The sequence below is a fragment of the Centropristis striata genome, chromosome 9, assembly GCF_030273125.1.
Source record: "Centropristis striata isolate RG_2023a ecotype Rhode Island chromosome 9, C.striata_1.0, whole genome shotgun sequence".
Lineage (NCBI taxonomy): Eukaryota > Metazoa > Chordata > Actinopteri > Perciformes > Serranidae > Centropristis > Centropristis striata.
This window is the reverse complement of record NC_081525.1, coordinates 10,087,243-10,107,777: the sequence shown is the minus strand read 5'-3', so window position 1 is coordinate 10,107,777 and position 20,535 is coordinate 10,087,243. Positions and strand designations below refer to the sequence as shown.

The 20,535-nt window shown below is 38.1% G+C and overlaps 3 protein-coding genes across 3 annotated transcripts; 2 read left to right on the top strand and 1 right to left on the bottom strand.

The window, feature by feature from the left end:
* Positions 1-1,629: 1,629 nt before the first annotated feature.
* Positions 1,630-6,008, top strand: rpp21 (ribonuclease P 21 subunit). The gene is made up of 5 exons (XM_059340946.1): positions 1,630-1,786; positions 1,889-1,989; positions 3,767-3,849; positions 4,626-4,760; positions 4,852-6,008. The coding sequence occupies exons 1-5, from the start codon at positions 1,730-1,732 to the stop codon at positions 4,941-4,943; spliced, it is 468 nt and encodes a 155-aa protein (XP_059196929.1). The 5' UTR covers positions 1,630-1,729; the 3' UTR covers positions 4,944-6,008.
* Positions 5,425-8,409, bottom strand: aqp12 (aquaporin 12). Its single transcript, XM_059340938.1, has 3 exons — positions 7,543-8,409; positions 6,234-6,350; positions 5,425-5,691 (listed from the first exon to the last, which is right to left on the bottom strand). The coding sequence occupies exons 1-3, from the start codon at positions 8,135-8,137 to the stop codon at positions 5,564-5,566; spliced, it is 840 nt and encodes a 279-aa protein (XP_059196921.1). The 5' UTR covers positions 8,138-8,409; the 3' UTR covers positions 5,425-5,563.
* A 1,777-nt stretch (positions 8,410-10,186) lies between these two features.
* slc35d1a (solute carrier family 35 member D1a) lies at positions 10,187-20,535 on the top strand. Its single transcript, XM_059340933.1, has 12 exons — positions 10,187-10,362; positions 10,635-10,668; positions 10,981-11,067; positions 12,546-12,613; positions 12,748-12,819; positions 12,979-13,047; positions 13,598-13,700; positions 14,607-14,699; positions 16,567-16,634; positions 16,857-16,935; positions 17,018-17,100; positions 19,114-20,535. Exons 1-12 carry the CDS (start codon positions 10,253-10,255, stop codon positions 19,217-19,219), a joined length of 972 nt encoding a protein of 323 aa, XP_059196916.1. The 5' UTR covers positions 10,187-10,252; the 3' UTR covers positions 19,220-20,535.

Below are 20,535 nucleotides of genomic sequence, written 5' to 3'. Positions count from 1 at the left end.
TTTCTTCCGATATTAGTTACTTACTCCGAAAAGTGATTATAAATAAATTCTATTGTATTCCAATTTTATAGGATAATTTATCATAAAAATTCAACTTGTTTTTTCAGGGTTTTTTTTCTGATTTCTGTCATTCTAACTGTTTTTCTGCACAAAGACATGTTTGAGTTGTTTCCACTTCTAGCCGTGATTGTGCTGATTTCATGGAGCTGCAGGACTTATAGATTTATAGAGATTTTATATGTTGCAGTGAAACACAAAACTAATCAGTGTTTATCCGTTTAACTAGCTATATTTATCCTATCGTTTTCGTTAAAGCAATGGCATGTTGATAAACAAGCTCACACAGAAAAAAATACAAAATACATTCAGTTAGTAAAGGTGAACTAAAACAGGGTTATTACAGCCTAAATATCCTTTATTTATATATTATATTCAGCCGGACGCTGTTGTGAGTCTCGCTGCTCGCTTTCAAATTGTTTACGGAAAAGACTGTTGAAGGACCCCTCTGTCGTTCTGGGGAAGCCAGGGCGCCGCCTGACTAAAAAGAACACTAGAACGGGAATTGTGGCAAAGTTCTGATGCTGTAATTATACAAAAAAGAAGAAGCTCAAATAATCAGGTTAAAGTCATTATTTTCATCGTGAGTGAAATACAATATTTTAAAATATTGACTCTAATTATAGACAGGCTTCAGCGAAGAGGCAATTCAATTACGAGCTATTTTACTTTATTATGAAAAAGAGTCAACAGATCGTCAATTTCTTAATCTTAATTAATTATTAAGTTCGGGTTTTTTTTTTTAAACTAATTTTTTAGCTCTTGGTAAGTTATTTAGTTTATTTTCATTAATTCGTCGTTGTTGTTTTTTAATTGTTTTTATTATATATATATATATATATATATATATATATATATATATATATATATATATATATATATATATATTTACTCATATATTTACTTATGGTCCTGTAACTTATTTGTAACTTATTATTATTCTATTACATGGTTTTTTCTACATAATACTGAGTAAAGATGCAACTGTTTTTCATGATGCCTAAATTGTGAAAAATGTCACTGTTCTGTTGTGAAAACATGTTAAAATTAAGTTTGTTGACGGAAAAATTCCGTCAAATAACAGAGGTCCTAAAATAACAGAGGAGCAGTCAACATGGCCATAGCAAACTAAATAAATTAAATTAAATCTGTGCCCAGTGAAGAATATTACCTTCATCCCTTAATGTTTTCTTTTTCTTTTTCTTTCTTTTTTTTATGCCTAAATTATATATGTTTTAAATTTCACTGTTCTGATGTAAAAACATGTTAAAATAAGTTTGTTGACCTAAAAAATTAAAATAAAATATCAGAAAATTAGTCAACAAGGCTGTAGCAAAATAAATAAATTAAATTAAATCTGGTAAACAATATTACTTTTATCCCATCATGTTTTTTTTTCTTTTTCTTTTTATGCTAATATGCACTTGTGGGCACTTGGAAAAGTGTTAATATATTAACATTAAAATTAATTCAATTAAATAATAATAACAATTGTTTTTAAAAAAAAAAAAGTAAAAAGAGCACAAAAAAGTCCTGAAACGGCTTGATTGGGTGCTTTTATTTTGGAGGTTTTGCGCGGATGTGTAATAGTATTTGATACCGGTGACGTCAGGCTGCTAGCTAAAAGTAAGGCCTGCTACTCTTCATATTTTTTTGTGACTTTCTTCCTATAATGGCAGTCCAGCTGAAAGATAAAGACGCTTACCAAAGACTGAACTTTCTCTACCAGGTAGGAAATAAATAAAAAGTTAATTTAAAGTAGTGACGCTACTGTCATGTAGCTCACGTGGTAGCCTCTTTGCTAATCAGGTTTTATTTTATTTCTCTTCAGGCAGCTCATTGTGTTTTATCTCAGAAGCCGGAGAATGTGGAGCTGGCTCGTTTCTACAGCTTCACACAGAAAACTATAGCGAGACGTTTGGTCCTCAGACAGTAAGTTATCTCAGAGTAGAGCTGGTTTCCTCTGGTCTTTTATTTTGAAGGAGGTGCTGTCACTCAAGTCTGAACTTAATAAACTGTTTTTGTTTTTTTTATTGTTGCTCAGGGACTCATATCGTCACCCTGTTAAAATAATCGCCTAACCCATTTTTTCAAGTTTTGCAGGAAACACAAAAAACTTCACGAAAAGTGTAACATATGACATTTATTGATCATTTCACTCAAAAAGGATGTAACAAAGGATGGCTATTGGCATAGTAATAACACTGTGTGTAAATTATGTAACTTAAGAGAAATAAATGACTTAGGCAATTTTTTGAACATGCCTTTGTGACTTAAGCAAGATATGGTAACACTTTATTTTGAAGGTGTCTAGTGTCACACAAGCATGTCATTTATTGTAAATCGCTTTGGACAAAAGCGTCTGCTAAATGACATGTAATGTAATGTCAGAAACATGACATGACAAGTATCATGAGCATTAATGTTACTTCAAAGTGTCATTAATGTTCATGACACATCCCATGTCATTTTTATGACACGCTCATGTCACTCTTATGTAGACACCTTAGAGTAAAGTGACAAATATCAGTGTCAACAATAAAACACTGATAAACTAAACTGAAAACTGAACAATCTCTCTCTAGCTCTTCTTTGCTGGGTTCTTATCAGACTAAAAATACCTCAATAATAAGACTAAACAACTTTTCAATATTCATAGCCTAGCCTTTATTAATAAGAAGTAAATGTATATTATAGCTAAAAATGTCATCACTTACCGATTGGGGGCGCACTCTGAAGCATGGAAATTAGTTGTGCAAAGGTAGGCTCCATCTTGGAAAACTAATAAAATTGCCTAAGACACATTTTATTTTGACTTGGGCATAATACATTTACTTAAGTCACACACTTGACATAGGCCATTATCTTAAAGAGGTAAAATCACATGATCTGATCAACTGAGGATGGAGGCGATTTTACCATAGGTGGCCGGCGTCATGAGGAGATGATTTAGGCAAAAAAAAAACAATTTTGACAAAAAATGGCGATTAGTTTAACAGTGTGACAATATGTACCAAGGTTATAATAGTTTTTCACAATTTTTAGTTTTAATTTTGTTGTGATTTTTTGGTTTCAAATTCAGTTAGTTTTCATTCGTTTTTAGAGTGAGTTTGCTAGTTTTAATTCGTTTTTATTTTTTGGAAAATGCTTAGTTTTAGTTTAGTTTTTATTAGTTTTAGTGTTAGTTTTAGTTTTTTGTAATGGGGTATTTGTTGGGTGCGAGATTCAAAAAAGTCACAATAAATGTTGCCTTTATTTCCTTTGTCTTATCCATCCCATCCCCAATAAGTTTATTAAGTCATAAAACCAGATAGATGAAATAGATTTCATATCAACCAAAAAGGTTTACGTATGAAAAAAGTTGACAAAGACAAAAATGAAGGACATTTTCACTTTTTCTTTTTATTTCAGTTAAGGGAAATGTTTTTTCAATTCTAATTTTCATTATTTCGTTAGTTTTCATTTACTATAATAACCTTGGTTGCCGACCCCTGATGTAACATCAAACAAGTTTAATTTGTTTGCAATAATGAATACAGTAAAATATTTAAAGTTGGTGTTTGTTTTGCGATACACTAATGCATAGCAAAATACTGCAATATTATGCAGTATTGACAAACAAGGGCACACCTATCCACCCTTATTCTTTCATTTTTACCTATCCATAAAAACATTTTCAGCATCTTTTTAATTGTGTATTTTATTCCAGAGACCCATCAGTGAAGAGAACATTATGCAAGAAGTGCTGCTCAGTGCTTATCCCCGGTGTTACTGCGACAACAAGACAGAGAAGTAAATCACTTTATTATTTTCATCACAGCTCGTCTGTGTGTTTAACCCTCTGAACCCCAACGAGCTTTTTCAGGACGTTTTTTTTTGCTCTTTTTACATTCTCCTTTCTGCGTCCTTGTATTTCACTGTAATATATAAAATCTATATAAATCTATAAGTCCTGCAGCTCGATGGAATCAGAACAATCATGGCAAGAAGTGGGAAGAATTCAAACATGTCTTTGTGCAGAATAACACAGAATGACAGAAATCTGAAAAAAAAAACAGAAAAAGCACAAGTTGAATTTCTCTGATAAAATATTTTATAACATTTGGAATAAAATTGAATTTATATATAAGCACTTTTCCAAGTGCCCACAAGTGTCATTAATGTGGTTAAAAAAACAGTTTCTTCACATATTGAAGTATTGTCATGTTTCCAGATTCTCCTGTCCTCTCCTCTCTGCTCTGTGTAAACAGATTTTCAGTGAATATTTGCTACGTGACCGGTTGGACACGTTTTAAATGACACATGTAGAAGGGATTCTGACACAGATATCACTATTTTAAGCTTCGTTTTGGTCACTTTTTTAAAATGGAAACATTCGTAACCCGTGGCCTATTCAAGGACCATCGGAAAGTTCAAACTCCGTCTATTTTTACTGTTTTTACATTTTCTTTCTACAATAAAATGTGTGATTTTGGTAATCCTTTAAGAAAACATGTATCTAACGTTGGGGTTCAGAGAGTCAATCTCAGAGAAACTAACCTCCTGTTTGTTGACTTTATGTCATTAAGGAAAAAAAGGCAGGACCCGCTTCACTGTAGTTCGGTGCCTCAGCTGCGGGCAGAGCCGGACCTTACTGAACGACCCGGATCACTGTCTGTGGGTGGACCGCCCCGAGGCTCAGCTGGAGACAAAGAAACAGCCAGGTGACGTAGAAAAAAACCTGCAAAGGATCCTCTGACTCCCACTGAGACAAACACAAGGTACTGACTGGTGTTTCTTCTGTCTCACCTGCAGATCCAGGACCTTCTACTAAAAAACAGCCAAAAGATAAAAAGCCTAAAGTGTCTGCTAAACCCAGCGATGCCCAGAGCGCCACCAGCGCGTAGCAGCAGCTCCCCTCCTCTGAACCACTCATATTTATTTTATGCATATATCCACTTCTACAGGTGCATCTCAATGAATTAGAATATCATATAAAAGTTTGTCAGTAATTCAATTCAAAAAGTGGAAATTACACTTTATATAGATCCATTACACACAGAATGAAACAGTTTACATCTTAATTTATTTAATTTCTTCTAATTATAATGATTATGGCTCACATTTAATGAAGACCTGAATTGAATTAAGGACATAAATAAACATTTCTATCATATTCTAATTTATTGAGATGCACCTGTATACACAATCTCTTAGTAGTTTTATTGATTTATTTTGGCCTCTATGATCTGTCTGCTGTGTGTCACAATGTGATTCCTGATGCTGCCAGCAGGGGGCCACCATGTGTTGTGAGAAAAAAAAATTGTTGGTGGACATGGTTTTTTTTTTTCTTCCAAGAGTCAAACTTCATTGATGTAAATGATTTTATTAAAAACTGCCAACAAGAATTGAAGGATTAAATTAATTTGTCCTGTTGATATTTTACATTTTCTGTACAGTAACAATATCTTATTATCAGGTATTTTCCTTTAAAGTTTGACTTAGAAAATAAAAATGTATATTTTCTTCACATTTGCTTCTTCTCTGCTTTGTCCCCCTTCGGCACTCTGAAGCGGGTCTTCTGAGAGTACAGAAGGTTCTTGGCGAAGATCCTGGGGATGTGGCCCATGTACAGGAGGAGAGCCAGACTCATGCCTAGAAGACAGACACTCACTGTAAACTGTGTGATCACTGTTAACCCTCTATGGTACGGTGTTGCCCCCAGACAACATACCAATTTTTGGCCTGTCAAATTTCTACAATGTATCTTTTTGAGTGATGTGATATTTTTTTATAAGAGGGAAGAGTATAGGGAACCACTAGCAATGGTTTAATTCGTCACATGACCTCCAGGAGGCTGTATTGAAACCCTTTTTTGCAGACTTTTCCAAAGGAAACGATGTGAATTTGTACCCTGTTGAAGCTACTGAATCTTTTACACATGTTTATTAAATAAATTATGTCAAAATTAATTTTAAAAATGTTCTTTTTCAGTTGTGCACCGTTATGGTACAATGTTGCCTACAGGCATCAAACCTCAAAAACTTCCAAAAAAAAGAAGAATTATAAAATTTCTTCAGATTATGTTTATTAAGTCTATTTTAAGACAAAAACATTTTTTTTCTTAACTGGCATCATAATGCGTACCATCGAGGGTTAAAGAACTGACCGATATATTTCACTTTAATGTAGTTTACCTGTGAGAGGGCCCAGCCAGTAGACGGCTGCGTACTGTGTGAGGGTGAATCCAGGACAGAAGAAGGTGAGGCCGTAGGACAGGGAGGGATTTATGTACGCTGACGTGTAGCCTCGAGCTGCAAATAAGATCGGACAAATAAAGTTAGTCGGTCTTTATTGTACCAATGGTTTTAAAGTGGAAACAGATGCACAAGTCTATCTAATAATCCTTGAAACAGAGAGTCACATGCATGAATCACACTGAAGTGGAGTCCAATTAAATGAGTCCAAGGAACTCATTTAATTTGTAAAAGCAGAAACTGAACCAGATGATAGTTTGTCCTTCTTTTGGCTGTCTATGGCCAAATTCATACACAAAATTTAACCCTTTTCTGACCGAACCAACCAGCCAGCGGTTTGAAAATGTAAAAAATCGCCCAAAATACGCTGTTTATCATAGAAAGAAACTGTAAAACCAGGCATTGTCGTCACAATTTGAACGTTCTGGCGGTCGTTGAATGGATCATAGGTTACTAAAGTTTCCATAAAATGTTGATATTTGCGTCAGAATCTCTTTATTCTACATGTGTCATTTAAAATAATGCTTTGTTAATAAAGTTTGAACTAACCAGATCCTGTTAAAAACATTAAATTCTGCTCTTCAGGAAAGGCTGGAAACATGACAATACGTCAATATGTGGAAATAAATGCTATTCACATGCTATACATATTGAACCATCTGTATTTTTACAACCTCTACTTGCAATATCTCCTGTCCTCTCCTCTCTGCTCTGTGTAAACAGCCTGTCCTCTCCTCTTTGCTCTGTGTAAACAGCCTCTCCTGTCCTCTCCTTTCTGCTCTGTGTAAACAGATTTTCAGTGAATATCTGTCATGTGACCGTTGGTCTTAGCAGAACCAATCACGTCTTCCTTTAACAGGATCTGGTGAGTGCAAATGCTTTATTTTAAATGACACTTGTTGAATAAAGAGATTCTGACACAAATATCGACATTTTAAGCTTCGATTTGGTCACTTTTTATAATGGAAACTTTCATAGCCTATGATGTTCAAGGACTGTCAAATTCTGATGACAGTGCCTGTTTTTAGAGTTTATTTCTACAATAAATGTCAGATTTTTTTCTGGTTATTTATTACTGTAATTGGGTGGTATAATGTAGGCTATGTTAAATATTCTTTAATAAAGCTATTGCTTCAGAAAATCAGCCTTTTGAGTGCCTTTGGTATTAGTCAGGCTCAATATCACGAAGTTTTTATATTAGTGGATTTTCCACTTTTTCGTGATGAAGGAGCCAGGCTCTGAATCTTACCTGTGTGGGACAGGAAAGTGAGCAGGACAGCTATCAGGGGGATCCGGATCAGAGCAGATCTGCGCCGCAGGTTCAGATAGATGAGGTGAAAGATGAGCGTGCAAACACACTCTGTGAAAAAACCCTGCAGCAGAGAGACCAGCATAGACGTGCTGCACTCTCTGGCCATCAGGTTTTTGATCATGTGCATGTCTGTCAGCTCCAGACTCCAGTAGTATCCAGCTACCAGCCGAGCCAGGTGGGCCCCCAGAAACTGGGCTGCAACAGCGAGGAGGGTGGGCAGCGTGGAGGCCTCCAGCTGCAGGAACTTCAGCACAACTAGGGAGGGGTTCCCCGACGCACCGCCACAAATCACGCCATGGGTCAGCAGCACCACAAACAGGATGGTTAAAGTCACGTCAGGCCCCAGGCCCCCGGCCCACTCACCCACCTCCACGATGGTCTGCACCTCCAGCCAACACGCCACCAGCATGAAAGAGGAGGCAAACTCCAACATGAAGCCAAAGCGCGGCCATTTTTTAAGGAGCGTTCGGACTAAGGCTGCGAAGATGACGACAGCCACAAAATATCCGAGAGACGCGTTGAGTCCGGACATGGCTCACACCAGCTGCTGTGTCTTTTCCAAAAGAAATGCATGAGGGTTTGACTCCTCAACTCTGCTGTCTGTTCAGCAACGTGGCACATGCAGAGGGACATTTCTTATCAGAGACACGTCAGGTTTTTATCCCACAACCACCTGCCAGAATACACACAGGCTCCGACAGGGTCAGGTCAAGAAGCCGGCCTTCGTTTGGGGGTCAGCCATAAATAGATCACGGTTAAATGCTTCCTCTCTCTACAGACTGTAAATGTTCTTTTTCCTATTAAATGGCTGAAAAATAATTCAAATACTAATGAAAAGATACACCTGAGTCCTCTGCCCAGGAGGCCAGTTTACTAATCTATCTGTACTCTTAGTTTGACTTTTAATAGGCTGATAAAAACTGAAATATGATTTCATGCAGCTGGTGTTATGCAATTAAAAGTAGTAGTAGGTAGAGTATGACGTGTGGCGCTCTGTCTCTATGCTTGTGTTTAAGTAGAATGTGGATAATTTAGACAGCTAACATAAGCTTGCTAACAGTTTTTGTTCTTTATGGTAGACATAAGCCACGTTTCCAATAGGCACTTTTCCCTCTAGTGAGCCGCTATGGTCGTGACTTGGGAGAGAGGATCCGCCCAACTTCACCAGTTAGCGGCTCAGGTAGTGGCTCAGAAAGTACCTGCCTCGGGTCGGTACTTTCTAAGCCGCTACTGACTAGTCTATGCTGAATGGATACGGTTATGGCAGCGACTCCGCTCATGCGTGATTCATTTGCAGACTGGTGCAGACTGGGCACTGAGGGGTTAACATCTCCAACTGTGACTGCAGCTGAGAGAGACTGCTGCAGGACGACTGGGCCGCTTGTGAGTGTTTTGGGACGGTGCATGCTGCTCGTTAAGAAGAGTAGGTATGAGTCTCCAAAAGTCTCCACTAACACCAAAAAAAGTCCCTAGATTTGTCGCTAGTCACTTTTTTTGAAAAATAATTGTTCTGAAGAGTTTAAATATAGAGACAAAGAGTCTTTAGAGGGGTCTGAATAGTCTAAATATAGAGACAAAGAGTCTCTAGAGGGTGTAAATAGTATAAATATATAGCCAAATAGTCTCTAGAGGGTCTGAATAATATAAATATAGAGACAAAGAGTCTCTAGAGGGTCTGCATAGTCTAAATATAGCAACAAGTTGGCAACACTGCTTGCCACGTGGGTCTGTTGTCACATTTGAACGCCGTTGGTTAGCCACTACAAAAGTACCTGTATGGGAGCAGAGGACTAGGGGAACTAACTAGTGGGCGGAGCCAAAACACTTTCCAAAAAGTACTCAGAAAGTACTCAGTGGAAACACACCTATAGAATGTCAAATTAATCATATCTTATTCTTAAATTTAAAAGTTTGAGGTAAAAACAGGCATTTGTTAGCCAAAGTGGGTGTGGTCTTCAGAGTATGACGCTCAGCCTCTACCGAGGGATAAGTAAATTTCCAGCCTTCCCCCCAATTTCTGCTTTAGATTTCCTACCAAATAAACAACATGTAGTTCAGTGTGTGTAATACTTATTTTATTAGCAGACTGACGTTAGTAAGGCCGACAAACAGAGAGTTAACATTAGCTAAAATAATCATACCTTATTATTAAATTTTATAGTGTTAGCTAAAAATAGACATTTTATTAGCCGTTAGCAGTTTATCCCGCCGGTGGGCGTGGTCTTCAGAGTATGACGTGTGGCGCTCTGCCTCTCTTATTTATATACAGTCTATGGCCTCTATGGAAAATTAAGCTTCTGGAAATTATAACTATTATCCACCCAATTCCTGCTTTAACAAACAAACAAAGTGCAGTTCAGTGTGTTTAACCACTTCTTTTATTAGCAGACTCAGGTAAGTAATGCTGACATAACAACACTTTAACTTTCGTTAATTCCAGTTATGTACACTAACCGCGCTTTAAAATCTGTTGAATGCTCTTTAATGTTGAGGCGGAAGTTGTGAAACGTCAACGTCTCCGTGTGTGTGTGTGTGTGTGTGTGTGTGTGTGTGTGTGTGTGTGTGTGTGTGTGTGTGTGTGTGTGTGTGTCTGTAGTGATGGCAGGGTTGGAGCTGACTCTCAGAGAGGAGTGAGAACTTGTCGGGGATGGCGGACAAACCTCTGACTCTGTTCGTGAAGCTGTTCGCCGCCGGGTTTTACGGGATCAGCTCGTTTTTCATCGTCGTGGTGAACAAAAGTGTCCTGACCAACTACAGGTAGTAACCACCGCTCTGTGTGTGGCCGGTACCGGTCTGTGGCTAACGGCCGGTAACGGCTTCAAACGGCCGGCTGAGAGGCTAAGAGCCGTGCTAGCTAACCTAGCTGCTGGAAGTTGTGTTGGCTGTGTAGCGGTTTGGGCTCATTTGTTAGCTAACGGCAACTTTTAGCTAGCAGCAGAGCTTTATTTACATTTTAAGAAGCTATATTTGAAGCTAATGTTCAGTAAGCTGTTAGTTCACTGGGACTAATAAGGACTCTGCTTTTCTAGGTTCCCTTCTTCAATATGTGTCGGAATTGGACAAGTAAGCCCCCTTTTACCTTACTTTTTTCAGATTAAGACAGATCTGTTTAGACAGGCATTTAGTTGACTATATGTACCTGGTCAACTAGACGCCCAGGCTTTAATTATGTTTTCTTGTTGTATTGTGTTTTTCTGTGTTAGCCTGGATGTTGTTTTATGCCCTTGTAAAGCACTTTGTGGGTTGTTTTTTCCTGTGAAAAGCGCTTTATAAATAAAATGTACTTACTTACTTACTTTCTTCGTGCTAACTAATTTCCAAACTCTGTCACTGAAAGTATCAGATATAAAGTGATTTTTTGTTGTGAATGTGCAGATGTTGGCCACAGTGGTCGTGCTGTGGGTGGGCAAGGCTGCGAGGGTGATCAGCTTCCCAGACTGTGATGAGAGCATACCTCGCAAGGTGAGAACACCTTTAATATTAGAGCCCGACAGATATATCAGTTGACAGATATTTTTGGCTGATATTGGCCTATTTAAGGCGTGTTGGTGTTGGTGTATGTGCTATCTGATATGTGCGGTTATGGAAACTTTTTACACAATATTTGATGCAAATAATGTGGTTTGCCGTAATTTAGAAATCACAATCATCTATATTGCCCAGGTATAGAGACTGTATCACAAATCGGACACATCTGCAATGCCGCACTTTCCAGTGTTTTCACGGTCATTTTGAATAAGATCGCCACCACCAGTGTAGGTATAATTGAGTTATACATATTTAACAATGTACATGGAGATTTACATGTCTAATTACCATATGAAAGTAAATCTGATGAGAGAAAGCAGTAAGAACGCTCAGGCGACGATCTTAAAAGTACATCTGTATGTTTACTGTACTGTATTTTATTGTGAAGGACAGAAGTACGGTCCGGGTGTGTTGATAACGATGGTTTGTTTTACTGCGAGGAGATCCAAATGTCCGATGTGATACAGTTAGCACAATAGAACAAACAACAAAAAGTTAAAACAGTATACGGTTAGAAAGATAAGAAGTTAGTATTTAGTTTCACACCACTTAATTAATTGAAAGTATAACATTCAAGATCATATGTCAATAGATAGATACTCTACTTATCCCGAGGGAAATCTAGGTGTCTGCTTCCACTTGCTGCTGCAACCGTGCAATTTCCCCATCATGGGACTTATAAAGATTTATCTCATCTCATAAATAACATAACTTATAGAACAGAACGAAGCAATATTCGAGAAAATAAAAGGCAGTAAGACACTGAATAAAGTATGTCAAGTATGAGATGGATAACGTATTCCTTTATTTATCCCTATGGGGGGAAATCGGTGTTGCAGCAGCTCAAATACAGAGTTAAACATATTAAGGTAATAAATAAATACAGAATAAAAATAGAACTCTAAGACAGCAACAAACAACAAAGACACTACCTCCACTAGTGGTGCAAGCCACATGAAAGTGGCAGTGAAGGAGGCAGCAGTATGAAATGTTCCACATGAGTCCAGGGCAGGAGAATGTGGAGGAAGTAGACCTTTTTAAAATGTTATAGAAAAGAAGAAGTGTGTTCAGAACAGGTGCAATATGGGCTTTTATAGTTCACCAGGATCAGGACAGTTGTTTCTCCTTTTATTGAGTTATATCACGGTACAGACAATCAAAGTAAGTATTCATATATTACTTATTAGCCATATTTATCTGATCCTGCTGTAGAAAATAGTTAAAATAGGAAGAATACTAAGTTCACATGTAATTCAGAAGTCAATAAGGACCAGTAGTGTACATAAAATGCAGGTATAATATACATTTAAATGAAATACACAACACTTAACTTTCCTGGGTGTGTTTTTAATGTTATCTATGTTAATTCAGGACATTTGTTTAATTCATGTTCATTTGGGTTTTTTTTACAGACTTTCCCTCTACCTCTCCTTTATGTGGGAAATCAAATCACTGGTCTGTTAGGAACCAAAAGGTTAAAGTAAGTCCTGTGAGCTGGTTAACGCCTCAGTGTTTTGGCCAACAGAGAATGGGCGTGTGCTTGGTAGTTGGACACAATCCAGTCAGTGCCATCATGATCTCACGTTAATAAAAGTATTTTTTTTTTCCCACCAGTCTGCCGATGTTTACTGTCCTCAGGAGGTTCTCCATCTTATTCACAATGCTGGCTGAGGGATTGCTGCTCAAGTAAGATTGTTTGTAATAGATAACCCACTTTCCTTCTCAGTCTTTTACTGGTTCTTTTCACTCTCCACACTGCCACTCTTTGTATCGGTGGCTTTTTACTGACGGTTCAAAGCATCCGGATAAAGTTTCATTGCTCTGCTGTCTTTGACCTTTTGGCAGGAAGAAGTTCTCCAGGTCAGTCCAGCTGACAGTATTTACAATGATCCTCGGGGCGTTTATAGCCGCAAGGTAAGTCCTGCTGCATCCAGGTGTCCCCGGCTGTTAACCCAACCTAAATTACCTTCACTACAAAGAGTTGTCCTCTTCTGATATATGTCCCCACTTAACTGACATTACTACCAGACTCATTAGACACATGTTTTATAATAGTTAAATCTGAAACACAGCATACCTAAAGCCAGAACTTTCACTACTTTATTTCTTCTCCTTTAAAAAATATATTTTTGTTGAGTTATCATTATCACCTGTTAGCTGGGAAGATATGTATTTTTGTAATTTAAGGCATTATCTGATTATTTTAACTTTCTGACAGTCGGAAAGAAAGAGCAGATCATACTGTAGGTTGAAAAAGTGACCAAAAAGAAGGTTAAAATTGTGATATTTCTGTCAAAATCACATTATTCTACTTCTCTCCCAAAAAGAAAGCGTTTGTAACAACTAGATCCTGTTAAAAACATTAAATTCTGCGGAATTCACTGTAAATCCAGACGTTTTCTCCCCCAATATTCATGACACTTTATCAGAGAAATTCAACCTCTTCTCTCCTCTCTGCTCACAGTGCTGACTTGTCCTTTGACCTGCAAGGCTACGTGTTCATCCTCCTGAACGACGTGCTGACTGCAGCCAATGGAGCCTATGTGAAACAAAAATTAGATGCAAAGGTATGTGGCAGCGCCGTCCGATGAATGGTCACCATTGTTGGGCTGGAGTTTTTTTTGGCATTGAGCTTGAGTTGATGAATATAGAAAGCCAAAGTGTCCTTCAGGGTCTGGCTTCAAGGCACTCGCTGTCCACAACACCACAAGCTGCTTCTTTTCATTGCCACTACGGTGATTAGATTATGTCTGTTGCTTATGTCTGTTTAAGTATCATTATTGGCTGTAGTCTTTGTATTTTAACAGTCAGGTTCATTACAGTTTGACGGTCAAGTCAGAAGGAGTCAGAGGCTTGTAGCTTGTTTTAGTAGTTTGTTATGTCACATGAGCAGACTCACGTTACAGCAGACGCTGAACTTGATCCAGATTTAGTTTGTGATGTCTACAGAGTCTACCAGCTGCTAATGTGGCACAAGACAGAGAGGCAAGGTTATTATAGTTAACGAAAACTAAAGAAATAACGAAAAGTAGAATTGAAAAAACATTTTCGTTAACTGAAATAAAAATAAAAACTAACTGAAACTGTATTGTGTGGTTACAAAACGAACTAATATTTTAGTAAAAATGTCTTTGTCAACTTTTTTCATATGTAAACCTTTTTGGTTAATATGAAACTTATTTCATCTATCTGGTTTTATGGCTTAATAAACTTATTGGGGCTGAGATGGATAAGAAAAAGGAAATAAAGGCAACATTTAGTGTGTGTGTGTGTGTGTGTGTGTGTGTGTGAGAAACAGAATGAGACTGATGCAAACAGGAGATTGGAGCTTGTGTTGCATGACATCTGTATGCTAGTTAGTGAGGAATGCTGAGAAACACTGGTGAATAACCCTCTCTGTTCTGTCCTGGCTCTGCTTATTTTTCATGTTCCTGATGCTTCATGCCCATCTGTTTCTGTGCTCTCTTCCACAGGAGCTGGGGAAATATGGATTGCTGTATTATAATGCATTATTTATGATAATTCCCACGCTTCTGCTGGCTCATGTGACTGGAGATATGCAGAAGGTAAGTCTATTCTGCTGCTTATCTTCATCCCAACATCTGTATTCATGGATCATTTATTCATAAATTGTGTGAAATGTGAGTAATTAAAGCATTGAGTTGATTCTCTGTAGTTTATTACTTGGCGTAGCTGGAGCTGATCACTTATTGCATGGTTAAATCCTGACATATGTGTAACTGGGTGTGTGCTGTAAATATGGGCTGCCTGTTGGTTGGTCAGTGCTGGCAGAGAGCTCCTGCTTCGCCCAGCTGGGGCCCAGCAGCCAGAGAGGCACAAAGCTGCTATTATGCACCTCGTAGAGTTATTACAGCAGTGCCTACAGACTCTTCTGACTGAACAAACCTCAGGGAAGATGCAGACTACTACCTTTTAAGGCTTGTGCAGGCTCAGTGTTCAATTTGTCAGTGTGTAAGTGTTAGTTGTTTCTTGCTTTCCACTTCCCAAACTGTGATCAACAACTCTGCAGTGCTCATTTAATCCTCATTTCCTCTCTTCTGCTGAGTGCCAGAGCAGTTTTATGAGGAGTGACTTTGTTTTTCCGAAACAAACTGAACTCAAACGATACTTGAGGGAATATTATGCAGCCTTTTCCTAAAATAACAAACAAACAATAATGTATAAACTCGCCAAGGGCGCACGGTTTAGCGTAGAAGAAGCTGCAAAAACAGGAATTATCATTGGACCTTTCCGACAGTCCTCGAACAGATCATCGGTAATAAAAGTTTCTGTTAGAAAACTAACCAGATCCTGTTAAAAACATTAAATTCTGCTCCCCACTGTGAAGACATGATTGATTCTGCTGAGGTCATGTGACAAATATTCACTGAAAATCTGTTTACACAGAGCAGAGAGGAGAGGACAGGAGAGGCTGGAAACATGACGATACTGAGAATATGTACAATATGTGGAAACGTTTTTTCCCAACATTCATGACACTTGTGGGCACTTGGAAAAATGTTTATTTATAAACAAATTAAAAAAATAAAAATAATTTCAGAGAAATTCAACTTTTCTGATTTCTGTCAATCTGTGTTATTCTGCACAAAGACATGTTTGAGTTGTTCCTACTTCTAGCCATGATTGTGCTGATTCCATAGAGCTGCAGCACTAAAAAGAGCAAAAAAAATAAACGCCCTGAAACTACTTGTTTGGGTTAATAGGGTTAAACTATAAGTAGAGGAAAAGTCTTGTAGCAGCTAGTTTCTGCAGTGTTCAGCTGTAGTCCGTCAGTCTGTCAGGTGCAGCTCAGCTCGGCGTGGCCTGTATTTTCTTATTTTCCTCTTTTTTGCTGTGTTTGGGATGTTGCTGCTGGGCGTCCACCTCTGGGTGGGTGTGTAATCCCCAGCCAATAACCATGCAGCCCATGGGTGTGTAACCGGTTCTCATTCCCATCACAGCTCTGTCTCAGCCGTCAGCATCTGACACCAACACCGAGGCGGCACCCTTTAGTTTCTGCACCATATTTGATGACATTTCATGAGAAAGGTGCACTGTGTGTTTTTTATATAGTCCAGTGTTTTTCCAGGCTGTTGTTGTTTCTGTTTAACCGAAACACAAACATGCAGCTACAGGTTAAAGTTCTGCATTCACACAGACTCTGCAGAGGTGTGGCTGAGTTTTTAATAGTCCTTCAGAACGTACCTGACCTGAAACATTAAAGAAACAACATTAATTTCTGTTTCTCCGCTTTGTTCTGCCGCTCCCTCTCCCTTCATGCACTCGCTGCTCATTGAAACGGGAGGAGGGGAAAACAGTGTGTTTACAACCAACAATTGATGCATAATATACCTTTAATACATAACTGTTACATATTTTGCATATCTCCTGTTGAATGTCTGTCTCATGGTTGTTTCTTTTGCTTCCTGTCAGGCAGTGGAGTACGATGGATGGTCAGATATATATTTCCTCGTCCAGTTCATCCTCTCTTGCATCATGGGGTAAGAATACAGGCTCATTATTTGACGTGCATGCATGTTTTCTGCTAGAATGAAACATCTGGATGATAGCAGATGTCTGTGTTATGGCTGCTCAGTGGATGAACTAGAGGTTCCCAGCTTTGACTGAGAGAAGCTCACAGTGACCCTTTGTCTCAAATGTTGCATCAACGTTGTGAAATCTGAATTCATGTCGTGTCATGTAGTGATGACGTTGTTTTGCAGGTTTGTCCTGATGTATTCCACTGTGCTGTGTACACAATACAACTCTGCTTTAACAACTACCATCGTGGGCTGCATCAAGGTAACCTGCAGGTCTGATTGAAGTTTGATGCAATGCTTAATGCACTAAAAGAAAATAATTAATATTGTCTTTTTTTTTGCAGAATGTCCTGGTGACGTACATCGGCATGGTGATCAGTGGAGACTACATCTTCTCCTGGACCAACTTCATAGGGTTGAATATCAGGTATGAAGTGGTTTTTATTATAATTCATGCTAGTCTTGTTTCCATCAATGAGATCTCTGCACATTTTGAAGGTTCTCATGAGGAAAGCTTGATAGAAACACCAAAATTCTATAAAACTTTCTAAAATGTGTATAAAAGTTTTTATGATTGATTGAGGTGGTATTTGTCTCTTTACCAATATAGTTAATTCACTAAACAGGAGATGGAAATTATTTTTCTTACGAAGTGAACATCACATGACTGATCGGCTACTTCCTCTAACATGAAAAAAATAATTATAAGTTGTACAATTGAATCTAATTCCTAAAGACTTCTCTCCATTTTCTCTCCGATCAGCAACCTCTTTTTGCTTTTGTTGTTTTCTCTCTTCTTCTCCTGTTTACTGATGGATTAGCCTAGAGCAACACATTACACTGCCATCTGCTGACCAAAGTGCATTACTGCAGCTTTGTTTATTTGCTCTAAACCAGCTGATGGAAACTCACTTATTCATATTTTCTTTAAAGCCACATTTCAAATTTTCGCTGCAAATTTCCCTATGCAGAACTTTTCCCTGACACAAGCCTTCCCCAGCTGGCACAAACAATTTGAAGTAAATAGTCACACAGCAGATTGAATCATTTAGTCCCCGTTATCATATTCTGTTGTTTTTGGCCACGCTGCAGCCATGACTTCACAAAAGCTTGTGGACTGAAGTTTGTTCTCTTTTCTGGTTCTGATCAGCAGCAGAGTAAGCCCACTACTGAGTGAGACTGCTGCTTCCTAAACTGTGAACCCACACATGATATCTGTCTGTGAGAGTCAATGCTGAAACAGATATCACTGATTCTAATGTGCCGATCAGCTGCAGGTGGCTGGATCTGCGTGCTGCGTCTTGTTTGGAATTACGGTGATTTTTAATACTGATAATGTGCCACAACATGTTCAGCCTCACGCTGACGGACACGGAGGATAACTCATCTCATTTTGCCCGAAACTATTGGAATGAACATTCATTGTAACTTTAAAAATGCTGATTCAAAAAAACTGTTTTAGTGGTGAGAACATTGCGACATTGAGCAACAAAACCATGAGTCAGTGACACAGTATTTTCCTCTTTTTTTTCAGTATTCAGATAGAACGATGCACCTACATGATTTTTGGTAGTGCTCGTCCTCCTTAGTTAACTTTCTCTATTCCACTCTCTATCGTAGAAAGAAACTGTAAAAACAGGCATTATCAACAGAATTAACTTTCCGCCAGTCCTTGAACAAATCATAGGTTACTTGTTTCCATTAGAAAATGTAACTAAAACAAAGCTTAAAATGTTGATATTTGAGTCAGAATCATTTTATGCTACATGTGTCATTTAAAGTTTTAAAAGCGTCTGCACTAGCCAGACCCTGTTTAAAAACATTAAATTCTGCTCCTCAGAGACACTGTGAAGACATGATTGATTCTGCTGAGACCAACGGTCACGTGACAAATATTCACTGAAAATCTGTTTACACAGAGCAGAGAGGAGAGGACAGGAGAGGCTAGAAACACGACAATACTTAAATATGTACAAAATGTGGAGAAACAATTTATTTCCAATATTTGGGCACTTAAGAATTAGAGAAATCCAACCTGTGTCGTTTTTCTGATTTCTGTCATTATGACTGTGTTACTCTGCACAAAGACATGTTTGAGTTGTTCCCATTTCTAGCCATGATTGTTCTGATTTCATAGAGCTGCAGGACTTCTATATTTATATAGAGAATGAAGTGAAATATAAGGACACAGAGACTCAAATGTAAAAAGAGCAAAAAAACTCCCTGAAACAGTTTATTGGGGTTCAGAGACTAAATATAACCCTTTCGCACTTTACTTTGAGCTGATCTAACAGACAAAAGTGGAGTTGGAGATGCCCTGAATGTACTTTAGACCATAAGCATTAAAGGGTGAAATTAAAAGCCAACATTATGTATTCTGTTGTTTCTGTGTGTGACTTGTTGCTGTGTGTGTGTGTGTGTGTGTGTGTGTGTGTTGCAGTATTGCGGGCAGCCTGATTTACTCCTACATCACCCTCACAGAGGAGCAGTCCAACAAAGTGAGTGAAAGCACCAAGCTGGACATCAAGGGCAAGGTGGTTGTATGACAGAGACACTGGATTTTATTATTTTTATGCTGAAAAGAGAAAAAAACTATTTTTAGTAAAGACTTTTTTATTTATGGAGCGTTTTGAGCGGCAGAGGCGTGGGATGCTGGGCGCGGTCACCGTGTCTCTCCTGCTGGTTATTAACCCTCCAGAGGGATTATGGGTTGTTGTTTTTTATGGTGTTTTCTTTTTAAACATTTGTATTTTGATACTGTACACGTGAGGAGGAGAAGAAGAAGGGAAACATGGAACCAATATTTATGTTACAACATTTTCGAACAAAGTTAAATGAGATATTTAAGCCTGAGTCAAATAATGGTCATTTTGAAGGCACAATCCTTGTTTTTTAACGCTTTTTTCTGTTTTTTATGGTGGCCCTGAAAGCTCACGGCGCTGCAACTGAAGAAAACACATGCAAATACACAAAACTGAGAAAACATCTTCATCGATTTGACAACACAAGAACAGCATTTAGAAAACGCTGCAAAGACCACAACAGACAGTGTTTCCAGAGGACACTTAAAAGTAATGCACACGTCTGGACACGCTTGATATTGTCACGTTATTTTAAGATAATGGTAATTTGATGAAATCAAATTCATCAAATTGATGAAGATGTTTTCTCAGTTTGCTTGTGTTTTGTGTATTTGCACGTTTTCTTCAGTTGCAGTGCTGTGAGCTCTCAGGGACACCGTAGATTTTACTGTTTACAGGGAATGTAACTTTAGATGCCTTTAAGCACAGTGAGATGCACTGACACTGTCACTATCTGCTGTTTCACTCTTTAGTACATTTCTTTTTATTCATGTCAGTGATCGAGGATTGTGGCTTTAAATTAATGTTGCTGCCACCTTTTTTTTGGGAAATCATTTAATATCATGGTTTACATTTTGCTCGCTCAGTATTACGGGATGTTTGTCTGGTTCTCTATGCAGGATTAACATGTTTTTATTTGTAAAAAGAGGATCCACACATTCTCTTTTTTCGCACTTTTACCTGAGGTCGGCCTGAATGACATCACTTCCTGTTACTCATTGCTGGTGACTGAGATTATTGTATTCTTCTGAAATGTAAGTTTCAGGTTTTCTAAGTATTACAAGAAGAGAAACGTGTTTTTTTAAAACCTTTAATAGTCAGGTACGAGTGTTGAGGTTGTTTTTTTTTTATCTACGTCTTTTTATATTTATTACATTTTTTAGACTAATGTTGGTTTTGTAGGTGGAGTGGTTGTGAACTGAGCTCATGTCGAACAGTAACCCTGGATTTGTAGCTGAAACACAATTATGTATTTTTACATTAAAAGAAACTGACGTGAA